This window comes from Oenanthe melanoleuca, chromosome 2, assembly GCF_029582105.1.
Source record: "Oenanthe melanoleuca isolate GR-GAL-2019-014 chromosome 2, OMel1.0, whole genome shotgun sequence".
Taxonomy (NCBI): Eukaryota; Metazoa; Chordata; class Aves; order Passeriformes; family Muscicapidae; genus Oenanthe; species Oenanthe melanoleuca.
Genome location: NC_079335.1, coordinates 9,462,059 through 9,476,212, shown reverse-complemented (window position 1 = coordinate 9,476,212; position 14,154 = coordinate 9,462,059). Strand labels below are relative to the sequence as shown.

The 14,154-nt window shown below is 45.4% G+C and overlaps 3 protein-coding genes across 6 annotated transcripts in view; 1 reads left to right on the top strand and 2 right to left on the bottom strand.

The window, feature by feature from the left end:
* The window catches only part of CYRIB (CYFIP related Rac1 interactor B), a 96,342-nt gene extending 91,263 nt beyond the window's left edge, over nt 1-5,079 (bottom strand). For both annotated transcript variants that reach the window (XM_056484403.1, XM_056484402.1), the window contains exon 1: nt 5,003-5,079. The gene's annotated coding sequence lies outside the window, so the exon portion shown is untranslated. The remainder of the gene's footprint in view (nt 1-5,002) is intronic.
* On the top strand, nt 3,404-8,058 carry LOC130250121 (translation initiation factor IF-2-like). Its single transcript, XM_056485485.1, has 5 exons — nt 3,404-3,518; nt 4,314-4,538; nt 4,602-6,241; nt 6,763-6,871; nt 7,539-8,058. Exons 1-3 carry the CDS (start codon nt 3,404-3,406, stop codon nt 5,540-5,542), a joined length of 1,281 nt encoding a protein of 426 aa, XP_056341460.1. The 3' UTR covers nt 5,543-6,241; nt 6,763-6,871; nt 7,539-8,058.
* A 2,723-nt stretch (nt 8,059-10,781) lies between these two features.
* The window catches only part of ASAP1 (ArfGAP with SH3 domain, ankyrin repeat and PH domain 1), a 144,163-nt gene continuing 140,790 nt past the window's right edge, over nt 10,782-14,154 (bottom strand). For all 3 annotated transcript variants that reach the window (XM_056483782.1, XM_056483783.1, XM_056483784.1), the window contains one exon: nt 10,782-13,427. In XM_056483782.1, the coding sequence (XP_056339757.1) occupies nt 13,353-13,427 (75 nt within the window). In that variant the 3' untranslated portion in view covers nt 10,782-13,352. The remainder of the gene's footprint in view (nt 13,428-14,154) is intronic.

Below are 14,154 nucleotides of genomic sequence, written 5' to 3'. Positions count from 1 at the left end.
ACACCTGCACCTAGACCTCCTCTCCCTGCCACCATGCCCTGACATGGGCAAGCACCTCCTCCTCCCTCTGCTCCTCCCCTCACACCTGGATCTGTCGCCCATCTCCCGCAGAGGTGAACAGTAGATGAAGTGCTGAGGTAGATGAAGTGCTGAGCCTGCCCGCAGTGGGAGGCAACCCTGTGCTAGAAATGGGTGTGAAAAAGTGGTGAAATGAGGAAACATTTGTGAGAGGAAGTGAGTGGGTGGAGGAAAAAGCCTGGAGTGAACAAAAATCAACAAATAACACATTGAAACTTGAGCTCTGAGTGTTCTGGGTGGGTAAAAGTACATCAAAATACAAAAAAAGAACACACAAATTACTACCATAATGCAAGTATTCTATACTAGCATACACCTAATATATGCTAGGGAACAAAGTATTGAAAATAAAGAGGAGGCTCAAAATAAATAAGACATCTTAAGATCTAATGCCTTAACAGCATCACAGGTAGCTCCAGTGAAGGCAAGAAAGGGAGGCAGCAGACCACGCACGTGCATCTTACTGGATCTAGGTTACTGCATCTCAAAAACAAATGGATTGATGGGCTTACTAACCAGACATGGATTTTAGCAGTTGTTAACAGACTGCATGGCCTTGTAAATTTTAATTTAGTACTTTCAAGTAAAGCATTTGAAAGATAATATTAAAAAAAACAAGGGAAAAAAAAACAAACCAAAAAACCCAAACAGTTATTTATAGAACAATCAAAATGGAAGCCCCACTCTGTTGTTTCTGATACAGCAGTAGTTCCATAGTTAAGTTTTTTCCCTGACAGATGTAGCAGTGCAGGGACCTAGGAGTGCAATTCCCAGTTTTTCAGCCCATTACATGTGCATTCCTGACCTGTAAACCTCTCCTTCCTTCTCTAGCCTTGCAGAACAAGATTGACAGTGCTATGTTTTCAGCAACACACCAAAAAAGACCTTGTTTTTTCTCCTTAAAGGACAACAAACTTGGCCCAAAGGGGCTGTACTAGAAACCAGCCAGTTTTGCCCTCTGAGAATCAGCCCACGGAACCACAGCTCCCACTGGTGAGAAGTTATTCAGACAAGTCCCTCCTCTAACCACTCGCCCAGTGAGTTGGTTTCATCCAAGCTGCTGCCATGGTCGTGGGGAATGAAGAACAGACAGGTAAACATCTATTATTGCATGCACAGAAAACTGTCCAGTTTTGGTTGCCTTCCCACACGTTTCAAACCAGCCTGTTCCACAGGGATCCTCAGAAAAGGTTGACTTCCACGCATAGTAAGACTGCCCATACCAATTCCATTTAAAAAGAATAACAGAAGTGACCTGAGAGTTGTCTGTATATTATCCCCAAATTTGTCAGTGGAGGAGCCCAAATGTACTCACTTGGCCTGACACCGCTCCCTCTGGGGCTCCGGCGAGCGCTCTTGGAAAGCAGCAGTGCATCCGTGCCACGGGTTACAGTGATTGCTACTGACAGGTTCTTCATGGTATCACAACAAATTAGGTCACAGATTAGATTTTCATAGCACAGATTACAACTTGTGTCTACATCTTTTTCTTAAATAGAGAGTTGTGGCCAGGAGGTTTGACCTCAAGACTGGGAACAAGGCAGATGTTTGGGATTGGGGGAATCCTATTTTAGGGTGAGACAAAGACTATATTAGCAAGACTCAGAGAAAATTCCTAGTTTTCTGCTGTAGTCAGAAGTATTTTTCCCTTTCTGTCCAGTAAGCCTTTGAGAAATGAGTTTGTCCACTAGATACCCTGGGGTAGATCTTACAGCATTGTTACAAAACAGATAGCAAACCCAAGTCTAGAAAGAAATTTTAGAAAAAATTGAGTTTTTATGATAGAAAAGCAGCTCGCATCACCTGAAAAACTGCTGGGAATGGAAACCAAAACTATCTATTAGACTTATCCCACCTATTACCACAAGGTCACACATACACTCAGTTTGAGCATCTCTTGGGCAGAAAGACCTCAAGGGAATAAATTCATGTGTGCACTAGTTGTTTTAAAATATATCCAGCAAGGACAATAATAGAACTCAAGCATAAAAAATAAAAAAAAATCCAAGCTATATCAAGCTCCACACAGAGCAGCACAGAACAAAGGTTTCCAGCAGCTGAGTAACTGCAGACACTGTGCAAAAGTGCTTCCTACCCACTGCGAGATACAGCCCTGCTGCAGATTTGAAAACCAGCTCCAGCAACTGTGTTCCAGCAGACTGTCAGGGCTGTGTTCTGCTCCCAGCCACCTCCTCCCTCGGAGCTGAGCTGCTGCAGGGGAAAGAAGGCTCCTGGGAGCCAGTGAGATGGATTCAGCCCCCAGTGGAACCATGCAGGTCTGCATGGGGGCAGTGATTCAGCTGATAAGCAGGCTAACAGCCATGGTAAGCACTGAAGGAAAACCTAAACCAGACGATCAGGAGGACAGGTCTTGGACTGAACTAACCTCAGGGACAAGTCTTTCTAATGCAGGAATGACCTTCAGCTTACAGGAAGTCCTGATGCCACAATGGAATCACCTTTGTGCTTGGGTAGCCTGGAGACCTACACTGGCTCTCTGTGGAGCCTCTGGAGCAGGTACTTACTCAACCTGAGCAGATCTGCTAACACCTGCTGGCAGACCAGCCTCTAGTCCCTAATGAAGCCTCTGAGGCTGTCTGCAGCCAGAGGACACTGCCTGTCTTCCTGTTCCCAGGGCAGCAAGAGGAGCACATGATGCTGTGCCCTAGCTGCAGGTTTAGACAGGCTGGTGCTCAGCACCCTCCCCTCGGCCTCACAGCAGCCCAGCTGCCAATGCTGCTGGCCTGAATCATTGCCTGTGCCTCCAGCTCCGAAACAATATCACACGTCACTTCAGCAGTTTTTCACAGGAAATATGCTTTTACTTTCAAAATACTCTAGGCCTTGTTCTCCTCCAACAAGCACAGGAAGTATCTCAAATACCAGTCTTTATTTTTGTGAGCCACTATGTACCCTATAATACCTTTGAGCACAAAGAAATAAATAGTTGAGAGTGGCTGTACCCTTCCATGCTCAGAGGCAGCATTAACGTTTTTTAACTCCCCTCAGTGCATCAACCTCTCCCAGTGCTCTTGCTGGGCACACTCACATTTAGTAGCACAGAACGAGGCTTAATAATTTTTTCCTCAAGCCTGAGCTGTGCTGTGCTGATTACTGAAAATCCATCGGACACGCTCTTTGCTGAGCAGTCCAAACTATCGATCTCAGTTAGAGAAAAGGATGCTCTGGACCTTGTTTGGATTGTCTTTAAGAGTCCTGTTGGTACAACTGTTCTACTGGATGCTGAGCACCTCCTAGTTTCCCTGCAGAGTACTGGCTCAGACCTGCTCAGAAGCTCCTTCATGCCAGGGGCTCCTGCTGAGCCATGGAGGAAACCACATCACCAATGGTGGGAAAGCAAGCCATGACAACTGTCAGAGAATGCACTAATGAGGCCTCTGCCCTGAGCAGTGCTCCCAGAGAGCATGAGCGAGCAGCAGGTAGGGACTACTGTCTGCAACAGCAGCTGGAGAGCATCCTCCTGCTGCACAGGCACAGGCACCTCCTGCTCAGCAGGGAACCCAGGAGGAGCCATGCAGCCAAATGTTACCTCTCTCTAAGGCAAGATGACCCTGAGCAGCACCAAGCACTGAGACGACCCAGGGTGTCTGTGTGTACATCAGAGCACATGTAGGCACCATGAACACTCCCCAACTCCCCACAGCATCAATTCTGCCCTCCTCAACATTAAACAGGCAGCAGCCATTGCCAGCCTCGTTTTCAGTCAAGCTCTGAAAGAAAGAAGACATTAAACTTCCACCAAAATCCCACATCTCTTCAAAGCACTTCTCAGTTTGGGGTGCAGATGCAGGATTTTCTTTGTTTGAATGAAATAAAAGGGCCTTTCTACTGTTTTAATCACATACCTAACAAAACACTGAATAAGCATCATCCTCATGGCTTTTTGGGTCTTAAATTAAATAATGCATTCATGTTTTACTTATATAAGAAAACGGTTATTAGGGATTAGAGTTCATTTTTAAATGGCAAAAGGGTAACTCTGCTCCAAACCATACAGCCAGGTAATCTTCACTGTTTAGGGGCTGCTCTGTGCTATTCTGTTTCCGCACTCACCCTTTTGAAACGCTACAGCTTGCTCAAGAGAGGGGTAGTTTTCACAGAGAGTCATGATCACAACCACACCACCGTTCCTGCCCAGATGAGGAAGTACCAGATCCCCCAAAGCAGAAGTGCTCACCCTCTCACCAGCCAGTCCAGCACATTTCTGTCTGCAGGGCTGAACTTTTATGTACGAGATTTACATAAACGAGGACAACTAATAATTCTTCGGCCTGGCACCCAGCATCTGTACAAAACGCCTCCATCTCACACGGTCACTGCTGCTCCCAGCCCAGGACGGCTTCAAAAGGCGCCCATGGCGCACAGCACCAAACCACGGCTTCCTCCTCCGGCCGGCCGGCCAGCCCAGCGTGCTGCTGTCGGCAGTGCCTGGAGGCGGTGTGGGCTGGTGTGAGGGCTGACACCCCGCTCATTGCACCTGCCACGTCCGTGCCTGGACCCAGGGCACACAGGACCGTCCTGTCCGGGCTGTCCCCTCTCGCAGACAGAGCAGATCCTCCTCGGCCCTCCCGACCCGGGCGGCCCCTGGGGAAGCAGAGCTCGGCCACAGCTGCCTCGGCCGCTCTTGCGCTCTCCGAGCGGCCCCACAGACCCGCCGGGAAGGCGCGGGGCTGTCCGGGCAGCGCTGAGCATCCTCTGCGGGGATGGGGGACAGCGGGGCGGGGGCGGCCCCGGCTCCTTCCCGGCTCCTCTCCGCCCGGCGGCTCCCCACGGGCGCCCACCCCACGGCTCCGCTCAGGCTCCTCCCGGCTCCTCAGGCGATCCCCATCTCCCTCTCGCTGAGAGGCCCCTCGCCGCCTCCACGTCCCGCTCCGCCCGCCCGGGGGTCGCGGGCAGCCCTTACCTGGGCACGGGGCGCAGCCTCGTCCCTCCGGCTGCCGGCGGCGTCACGGCCGCAGGTTGTGGCTGCGGGCGGCTGTGCCGCATCGATATAAAAGGAAGCGACGCGGGGGGAGGGAGAGGCGGCCCCGGCACCTTCGCCGCGCCCGGCCCCGCTCCCCGGGCCCTTCACGGGCTCCTTTCCCGAACCCCGCTCCCTGGGCAGCCCCTCACGGGCTCCTTCCCCGCCGGCCCTGCTCCCCGGGCCCCTCACGGGCTCCTTCCCCGAACCCCGCTCCCCGGGCCCCTCACGGGCTCCTTCCCCGCTGGTCCCGCTACCCGGGCCCCTCACGGGCTCACTCCACCCCAGTCCCTCTCCCCGGGCCCCTCACGGGCTCCCTCCCTGCTGGTCCCGCTCCTCGCGCCCCTCACGGGCTCCCTCCACCCCGGTCCCGCTACCCGGGCCCCTCACGGGCTCCCTCCCCGCCGGCTCCGAGCGGCTCCCCCGGGCAGCCCCCCGGGCCGGCCGCACTCTGGGGTGTTCACCCCGCCGGGGCGGGGGTGAAGGATGGGGCGCAGGTCAGAGCCTTCACATCAGCCCCCACAGCCATCCCGGGGGGCAGGAGAGATCCTTCGTGAGGAGCCGGATTTGGCCCTGCCCTCACGGGCTGCTCTGGGCGAGCACGCACGAAGCACACACAGCACAGCAGGGCACGGGTGAAGCTCTGCAGCCGTGGGAAGGGAGCAGCCACATGTCGGAGCACCTTGCAGGCTTCAAACGTGTGTAACAAACCCAGCCATCTCCCCTAGGCTCTGCTGAAGCTGTCCTGGGCTGCAGGATTGTGCCCAGGGAAGGAATGCCATCCTGGGACTCCAAATGCAGGGGTTGGTCCCTGCTATGGTCAAGGCCTCGTGATCCAGCCTGGCAGCCAAGCCACTTCAGTGAGACATTGTCTGTAAGACTGGCTTTGGAGGATCAAAGAAAAAACTCATGAAGGCCTAATTTCTTCAGACTCTAAGAACTCCTTCCACCTCTAGAGCTACACTCATCTCTGAGGCACCTTGTTCTGTTTCTTCTTCATCTTCATTCTGTTGACAACTGATGGCATCTTGGTTGCAGAAGGAGTGAGGGTCCCCCCAGGACACAACCTCTCCATCTGCTCCTCAGGAAGCTCTCCCTCCAGCAACAGATGCTGTTGTTCTCCTGCACCATCAATCCCTTTCAGGAAGGGACAGGGATTAGGTGTGGGTAACACGCCTTAAGGTAATTTCTCTAAATGGCATTTTGCTTCCCAGCTTTACTGTCAGTCATTGGTGGGGGGCTTCAGTTCACTCTGCAACCCCCAAGGCCCAGGCCTTGCCAGAATGGCTACAAGCCCTGCCTTTTGCCCAAAGCAGATGGAGATGTGGACAGCAGTGAGGCTGGGATGCAGAGAAGTCCCATAAGTACTGGGACCCCTATGCAGAAGTTCTTCATTTGGTGCCTTCCTTTACATTCCACTAGGCAAGCAGCTAAAGTTATGGATCATGGGCAGAGCAGGCTCTATGGACAGAGGGAAGTGATGACCCCTGGCAACTCCTATCTAAATAAACATTATCAAGGGTTACATTCTGCATGAAAAACATTTAGATGGAACACTGCCATAGGCAAATGAGAGGAACAAATCCTTCTCTCAAGGGGTTTAAAGTAGAGGGGGGTTTTCCACTCTAAATTTCTTGTGTGTTTTTTCGGGTTGGGTTTTGTTTTGTTTTGTTTTTCTGCTCACAAATTTCTCTGTATCCCAGAAGGAAAGGGGGAACAGAAGGAGCTTTTCTGCTGGACCCAGCAGCATCTCATCCAGACAGACCTGGGAACACAAGTGCAAAGTTAAAGGATGATCTGTCCCTAAGCAAGGTGACTGTTCCAGATCTGCTCCAAGGAGGAAAGGAGGGTGCCAGAACCACATCTAAGGGGGGACCTGGGTCCTGTGTGAGGCTGCAGCCAGAGATTGCTCTGGCAGGATAGCAGCACCTCCTTGCTTACAGCCAAATGTGGAGGAATAGGCCCTGCTGCTCCTTCTGAGGGCCCAGCAATTACAGCAGCTACCTGCACAATGCTGACCAGATGGTCTTACTGCCCTGCTGCCCTCCCACCCCAAGTGATGCTTGCCAAGATCTTGCTGCTTCTCCTGGACAAGGAACTTCCACTTCACTGGAGTCTGTATTACCTTGATCTCTCAGGGTCAGGTAATGGCCAGCCTAGAGGCAGTGCTCACAGGAGAGCTGCTGACTCCTTATGATTGATCTTCACATCAACAACAGAGTCATTTATACTCTTTCAAAGCTGTGGTTTGTGATGGCCTCCATACCCTGCTCTTCTCACACCTCTCTACCTTGTAGCACATGTAGAGTTTGGATTTATTTCTTGAAACTCCCTATCTTCCAGCATCACTTGGTGTCAGTTCACTTCAGAAGATGGTTCCTGCTCTCCAGATGTCCAGACTGCCAAACTTCACTTTTAAGCAGCTCTGTGCACCCTATCAAGGCAGGTTTAGCATTTGTTCTCCTGTTTCTTTCAGCAGAGCTTGGCCCAGTTGCTGCAGGGAAGACAGAGACTGAGGAGTATCCTGGATCACAAATCTGCCCTTCATCCCCATGCTTCTATGCACAGAGGTCAGAGCTACTGCAATGATCCTGAAATTGCTCCACAAGGTTTTTTTTTTTCCAGCTCCTGGGTGGGTTTCCACACAATAAAAAAGTCTCAGCTGAAACGAGAGCATGTGGCTGGCTGCAGCTCACTTACTGGTCAGCTGCCTGGGGTTCTTGCTTTCCTGTCTACAGTTGTTAAAATAGGGCTACAGATCTGAATTCAAGCCCCACAGTGAATATAGGGAAGGCATTTGGATATGTAGATCTGGAGCCATGGATGGGAATAGATGCCAAATAGACAAGTGATTACAGGCAGTAGAACCTTTACTTTGAAAAATAAAAGTCTGCTTTGTCTTTGAGGTGTCTAAAGCAGCAAGTGGCCGCTGGTGTTAGGTCATTAAGGAAAGCTGCAGGCTCCAACAGAAAACCACAGTAAACCCCTGCTTAATCACCAAACAGCTGCTGACCTCTTTTGTTCCCATTCAGCTCAAGGTGCCTTTCCTTCAGTCTGAAGTTCAGGAGCACATTTCAGTCCTTTCTGATACCTAAGTTTTTGAATTTTATTTACAGACTAAGAACCCCAGTGCAGAGGGACTGTTGACACCTACTGCAGCAGGGATGTGAGAGCAGGGAGAGATGAAAAACATTACCTTACTAAAATAGGTTTAAGAGCAACTTAAGCTTGTAAGTTTGCAAGCAGAGGTAGTAAGTTATTCCTGGAGCCTTCCAGGAGGAAAAGACTGGAGAAATTATTGATTATCAAAAAACAAAGCCAAATGCTACTGTTTCAAAGTGTTCAAAGTTAAATACAAGAAACAACCTCTAATACAGCAATTCTAGAGCAGATGTGTTTGACTGCTCAGGGCTGATTCATTCATTTAATGGAACTGTGAGAGAGGAATCAAATTCATAATTTCTGGTGGTAACTGAAGTACAAAATTATCTTCAAGCCTTAGGGCGAGGGGAAAATCCACATGGAAATGGACCTAGTCCCACATAGCCTTTCAGAGAAGAGCAAAAAAGCACAAGGAAAAGGGATTTTTCTGATCAGACACTACAACAACCAAGGTCAAAGTGGTAGGAACAGCATTAATAAGAGTCAACACTGGATTTAAAGTTCCAGGAGAGCTTAAACCTTGTTCAAAATATTCTTTAGGTGGTGCAGAAAATGACCGATCAGCTTCTCCTCCGCTCTGACAGCTTAGCAGATGTGACAGCTGTCACAAACTTTCCTCCCTGCCCCCACCATTACAAAAGGAGTGGAGCAGACATCCGCCTTGCTGCAGCAGGGAGGATCTGTTCTGTAATTTACAGAGGAACAAGGCAGAGCCTGTACCATGACACACTATCGTTTTTACTGTTCCCGAGCAGCAGCTGACCAGAACCAGCCAAGACACGCAGGTTTTGTGCCCACTGCAGCTTGGGGGGTGTATCTCATCTTAAGCACGAGTTGACAAACAGCACTTAGCTTATTTCAAGAAGAAACATGAGCACTCCCTCAGCAGATGACAGAGCTGTAAATCTTTTTATGTATAGCCCTAAAAGTATCATTAAGACAACTTAGAATAGTTTGTATCAGATAACAAAAATGTTGTCTTGCAGTGATGCAGAGGAAAACATTTACAGTCGTGTATGCATTTTGCATCCACCTCCAGCTGTTTCAGAAGGGCTAAAGGGTCTAATAAAAGCATCCCCGAGAGCCTTAAACTCTTAAGGTGAGAAGCTCTCTGTAAAGAATATAAGGCCTGAAGCTAATAAACTTCATTTACTTATGGACGTTTGCTCCTCTGTCTAGTTCTGGTTTCATGGCACAGAAAGTTTCCAGTCCAAGGTGTGAGGGGCATGAAACTGTAACAGTATGGAGCACTGGAAAACAAAGTTGTTTTCTGTTGATACTCAGGTGAACTACTACACAGAACTAGAGCATCTGAAAACAAATCAGATTTATACAGTTGAACTGTTTATTTTCTGTTGGGCAATAGGGAGCTATTTTGAGTTTCATTCTTTGGTATTTAATATTTGCACCACTTTCACTGGTATGGACTGCCGATTTTCTGTTTAACTATGAGCTTTAAGTTTGCCAGGAGAAGGGTAAGGAGACTGAAACTTTGAACAAGGGAGTTCTCTGGGCATGCATTTGTCTTGTTCTCTGCTGCTCCAAACAGTATACGAGATATCCACCTCAATTTTGACTTAGGAAAAGAAATCAATACATGTCACTGAAGAACACATAATATAAGTAGGCCAGAGAACTGAGGCTGTTGGAATTGATGTCTCTCTGAATGCTGTTATTTGAAGTATTGTGACACAGTAGAAGTTGAGAAAGAGCACAATATTTAACCAGACTGCTGCTCCTGCCCCACATCCATATTTCCCCCTCCGAACTGCCCCATGTTGAGCCTATGTAGATTTGAAAGCCCCAAACAAAGCAAGCAGGATGTTCTGTGACAGAGGGGAATCACACCAATGCCACAATCCAGTCTGAAGAAGCTCTCACCACAGCAGTCTCCTGAGCCACATTGTGCTGTGGCAGCTACTATTCTTGATACAAACCAGATCTGATAGCTCCACACTTCAGCTTTTCCTCTGGCTAAAGGATGTTCTCGCTGCTTTCTAGCAATTTCAAGTGACTTGTTCATTTTGGAGTAGCTTTGACAGGAATGGGTCATAAATGAAAAACATCCAAGAACTGAGTCAGGGATGGGGGAAAAAATAACCTCTGCAAGCTGGGTCAGGACTGAAATTCTAAGCAATGCAGTCACTCCATCCAGGAAAGATTAGCAGTGCTCTAGTTGGTGTGAGAGCTGCTGTCAGGCTGGGAGATCCTGCCCATGGACAGAGCTTGTGAATGGTTCCTTCAACCCCATGGCTGCTGTGGAAACAACACAGAGGGGCTGGGAGCCCACACAGCCTGCGAGGCCAGAGAGAAAGCAATCGAAACTCATGGACAAAACAAGTGGTTTGATGCTAACTTTAGTAAGTAAAGTTTTCCAGATAAAGGCAATTGCATCCATATTTAACAGCTGTTAAAGAGATACACATTTTAATTGCATTATATAAGGAGTGCTTTATATTCAAGAGAAAACATTTCAAGTGTCTTAGTTCTACCTGTTTGGAATCCAGACTTTCTCCCTAGAAGATATTCCAGTTGACAAAAAGGGCCTCGTTCAGATATCTGGGATCAACTGAATACATTTATTTAAAAGCAATTTTAAATATTAAAAAAGTAGAAATTAACACATACAGTACTCAAAAACTGTCACATTAAATACATGTGAATAGACATGTGTACTGATGTTTTACCTTAACATTCAATGAGAAGTCAAGATTTTAACTAGTGGCATGACCAGATCTGATTTCTGTACACATTGATGTACTATGTAATAAAAAAATAAATAGCAACTGTTGTTCAACAGTAAATAAGACATCATCTGCAGAGCAAACTTCCCCCTCTGGGGGCACCTTCCCCTGCCCCTCCCCCCAACCCTTTATCAGCTAATTTTCCATAAAGATTTAGACTTTCCAAATACTATGTCATATACAAAATTGCAGACAGTGGCTCATTGAGTTCAAATATAATACTGTACTTAAACTCAATCAATATCATACATTTTCAGATTTCTTATGACCCACAATAAGCCAGAATAAACAGAACTATTGTTCCTTATGGAACTAATTTAATTTTATAAAATGCATATGTATACTATTTTAAAGAGCGTAGAAAAGAATAGACATTTGACTCTACATAATTTTACATGCCTAGGTTTTCTTTATATGATTTGCATTTATCAGTTTATTTCAAGATCACTTAAAAATACAATTGACCACAAAAGTGAATAGGTTTTGTTCTTTAATGCAACTTAAAACATTGTAGTAATGGATAAAATGGAATGCTAAATAAATGCTAAACCTGACTTCCTTTCCATAAAAACAGAATAAAGTCTGAAATACTGGAGCTGGTAATACTGAAGATTAGATGCCAACAGGCTTGCTCACTCATTGCATATTTTTTTTTTAAATTCATTTTTTAATAATAAATGATAAAACCATTAATAGTTGATAAAAATGTTTTGCTTTTTTTTCATGTGGGGTTTAGACAGATATTTGTTTCTAAATTAACCACAAACAGAATTAAATATTCACTGACTACAGTCTTGTAAAACTGTATTAGAAATGAAAGCCCTCAGAAAGTCTGAGATATGCTTATATGAAATGAAAATCTTTCCATGCAGCCAAGACAATCTGCTTTGAAATAGCAGCACTAGGTACTGAAGCCAAAATAACATTTAAAGCAAGTAATACAAAACTACATATGAAAGTCATGGAACCCGCTACAGACAAACCATGGGAAAAACACAACCGCAACTGTTTCAAAAGATTAAAAATTATGTTGAAAGTGACACAGGAAATTAAAGTTTCCAGTAATACATTGAAGTGTTTTCTGGCAATGCAACTTTATACCAACTTTCAAGAATGCAGCCTTCCAAAGGTTTTCTTAGAAATTAGATTTGTGACCGTATGTCTGTTACTTCATGCTTTGGGTTACGACCATTCCTGTCGCAGTTTGGTGAACTCCATGAAAACCAGCCTTATCCTTGTGATCTGAGATCTATCACTACCATCCTCATCAAATGCACAAGAGGTCATCTTAGCTTCCACTTTTTAGAGCATTAAAAATAATTTAAATTTATCCTTAAATCACCACTTAAAAATTTATTTTAGGTAACTAACTTTTAGCAAGGTTGAAGACAGAGGAAAAAAATCCACAAAATCATTTTTCAAAGAGCCAATTTAGCTATAAACAAATACTGTTGCAAGCTCACATTAACCTGAATAGCAATTAAGTTAAAATGTTCTTTTCCTCAAATGTAGCTATATGACTACAGTACTACTTTTGTACAAAGGCAGGTTTCAAGTAAGCATCTAAATGCATGCACAATGTCAACAGTTAACATTTGCTAGAAGTCCTTGGTTACTAAGAATTCAGTGAGAGAAACCAGAAAATTTCACACATATCTACTAAAGAACAATATGACTAATTTTCATTAAAGTAAGTTTTCGAATGAAATTTGTAACTTTTTATAGTGAGGTAATATCACAGGGGAACTGCAATCACAGTTTGGCATAGGTCCACATAATATAAACATGAAATGCTGTATGCACACTGTAAAACATTACTGTTATCTGTAAAGTCAGTGAATATTTGTCTTCATAATTACACTTAACTGAGCACTATATTAAATAAATATCAAAGTGGGTTTCATAGCTGTAAACTGCATACACTTATGAACTGCAGACTGATCTTTAAATTGTCCAAAACCATTCACTCATTCTAACTTTCTGCTAATTGTCTATTGAGAATACCAAGTTATTAGGAACAGTCATTTCTGTACAGTTATGTGGGTGACAGAGACCACCTATGTTGGAAAGCTGGCAGTCCACACGTGTGGGACAGCACGGACAGAGATGGAAGTGCTAAATGCCCAGGATGGCTTCAACAAACCCGGTAAGGCGTGCCAGGTTCCAAGGCTACCATAATACTGGCAAAGGCAGAATAACACAGTATATTTACAATACATATAATTCAACCTCATGAGGTGAAACTTAAATGAATTCTTAATTTGTAACAGCAGCTATATGTACAATTGTGCACAGGATTACAGGGAGGCAGCAGCGTTCGCTTTTGCTAAAAAGCCCGTCTTGCATGAAGAATGTGCAATGCTCAAGTTTAGGATTTGTTTGTTTGACTAGTCTGACAGAATGTGCACAAAGGACACTGGAAAGACGCCTTTCCTCTCTGGTTGTCCTTCGATGTGGCCAATCTGCAACACAGGAGAAGAAGGTACATGTATACATGTATACAGGTAGATGTGCATGTGTTCACACAGACTTCACAGACTGTATACTCAGACAGAATGGCTCACAGAGCCTCTGCAACCTCTTGGACAGTCTGAAGCAGATCTTAGTTAACATTTGAATTTGTGTCAAGGAACAAAATGAAACTGCACAAGCATATTATAAATAAGACAAATGAGCCAATTAAATCTAAAGAGAACAAAACTAATTTTGTTTTTTTTTTTTTTAGGAAACTTACATACATTACTGAATTTCAAGAATCTCACCAAAACAGAAGCCTGAGTTTCTTTTGTCTGATGGGCAGATATTCAGTAACATCTCTGCAAACCACTTATCTTAGTTAAGTGAGTAAATCTTGAACATCTCACTGAAGGGAATTGTCTGCTATATTTGTGAAGTTATTTATGATAATCTGCATGTTTCACTTAAGGTGATAAAAGCCCAGCTGTTTTCTCACTGAATTAGTATGATACCTTGTATCATTAATCATTAGTATGATTAGTATGATTTAGGTTCATACTAGTGTTTATAACAAATTACAGTGCTGTCCTTCAGCTACAACTTCCTACACATCTTTTTCATAATGATTACTTATAAAGAAATAGCTAACAAACTTATTCAAAGGGATAAAAATAATGGAATATTTTATATGATCTTCCCATGTTTAAAATGCATAATTATAAACAACTGTTG

What these genes read in the sequence shown, in the direction of transcription:
- LOC130250121 (XM_056485485.1), top strand. Translation starts at nt 3,404, where the DNA reads ATGGAGGAAACCACATCACCAATGGTGGGAAAGCAAGCCATGACAACT. An exon ending in AGAGCATGAGCGAGCAGCAG is followed by an intron (nt 3,519 to 4,313) that starts GTAGGGACTACT and finishes TTCTGTCTGCAG; the next exon opens with GGCTGAACTTTTATGTACGA. An exon ending in CGGCAGTGCCTGGAGGCGGT is followed by an intron (nt 4,539 to 4,601) that starts GTGGGCTGGTGT and finishes GCCTGGACCCAG; the next exon opens with GGCACACAGGACCGTCCTGT.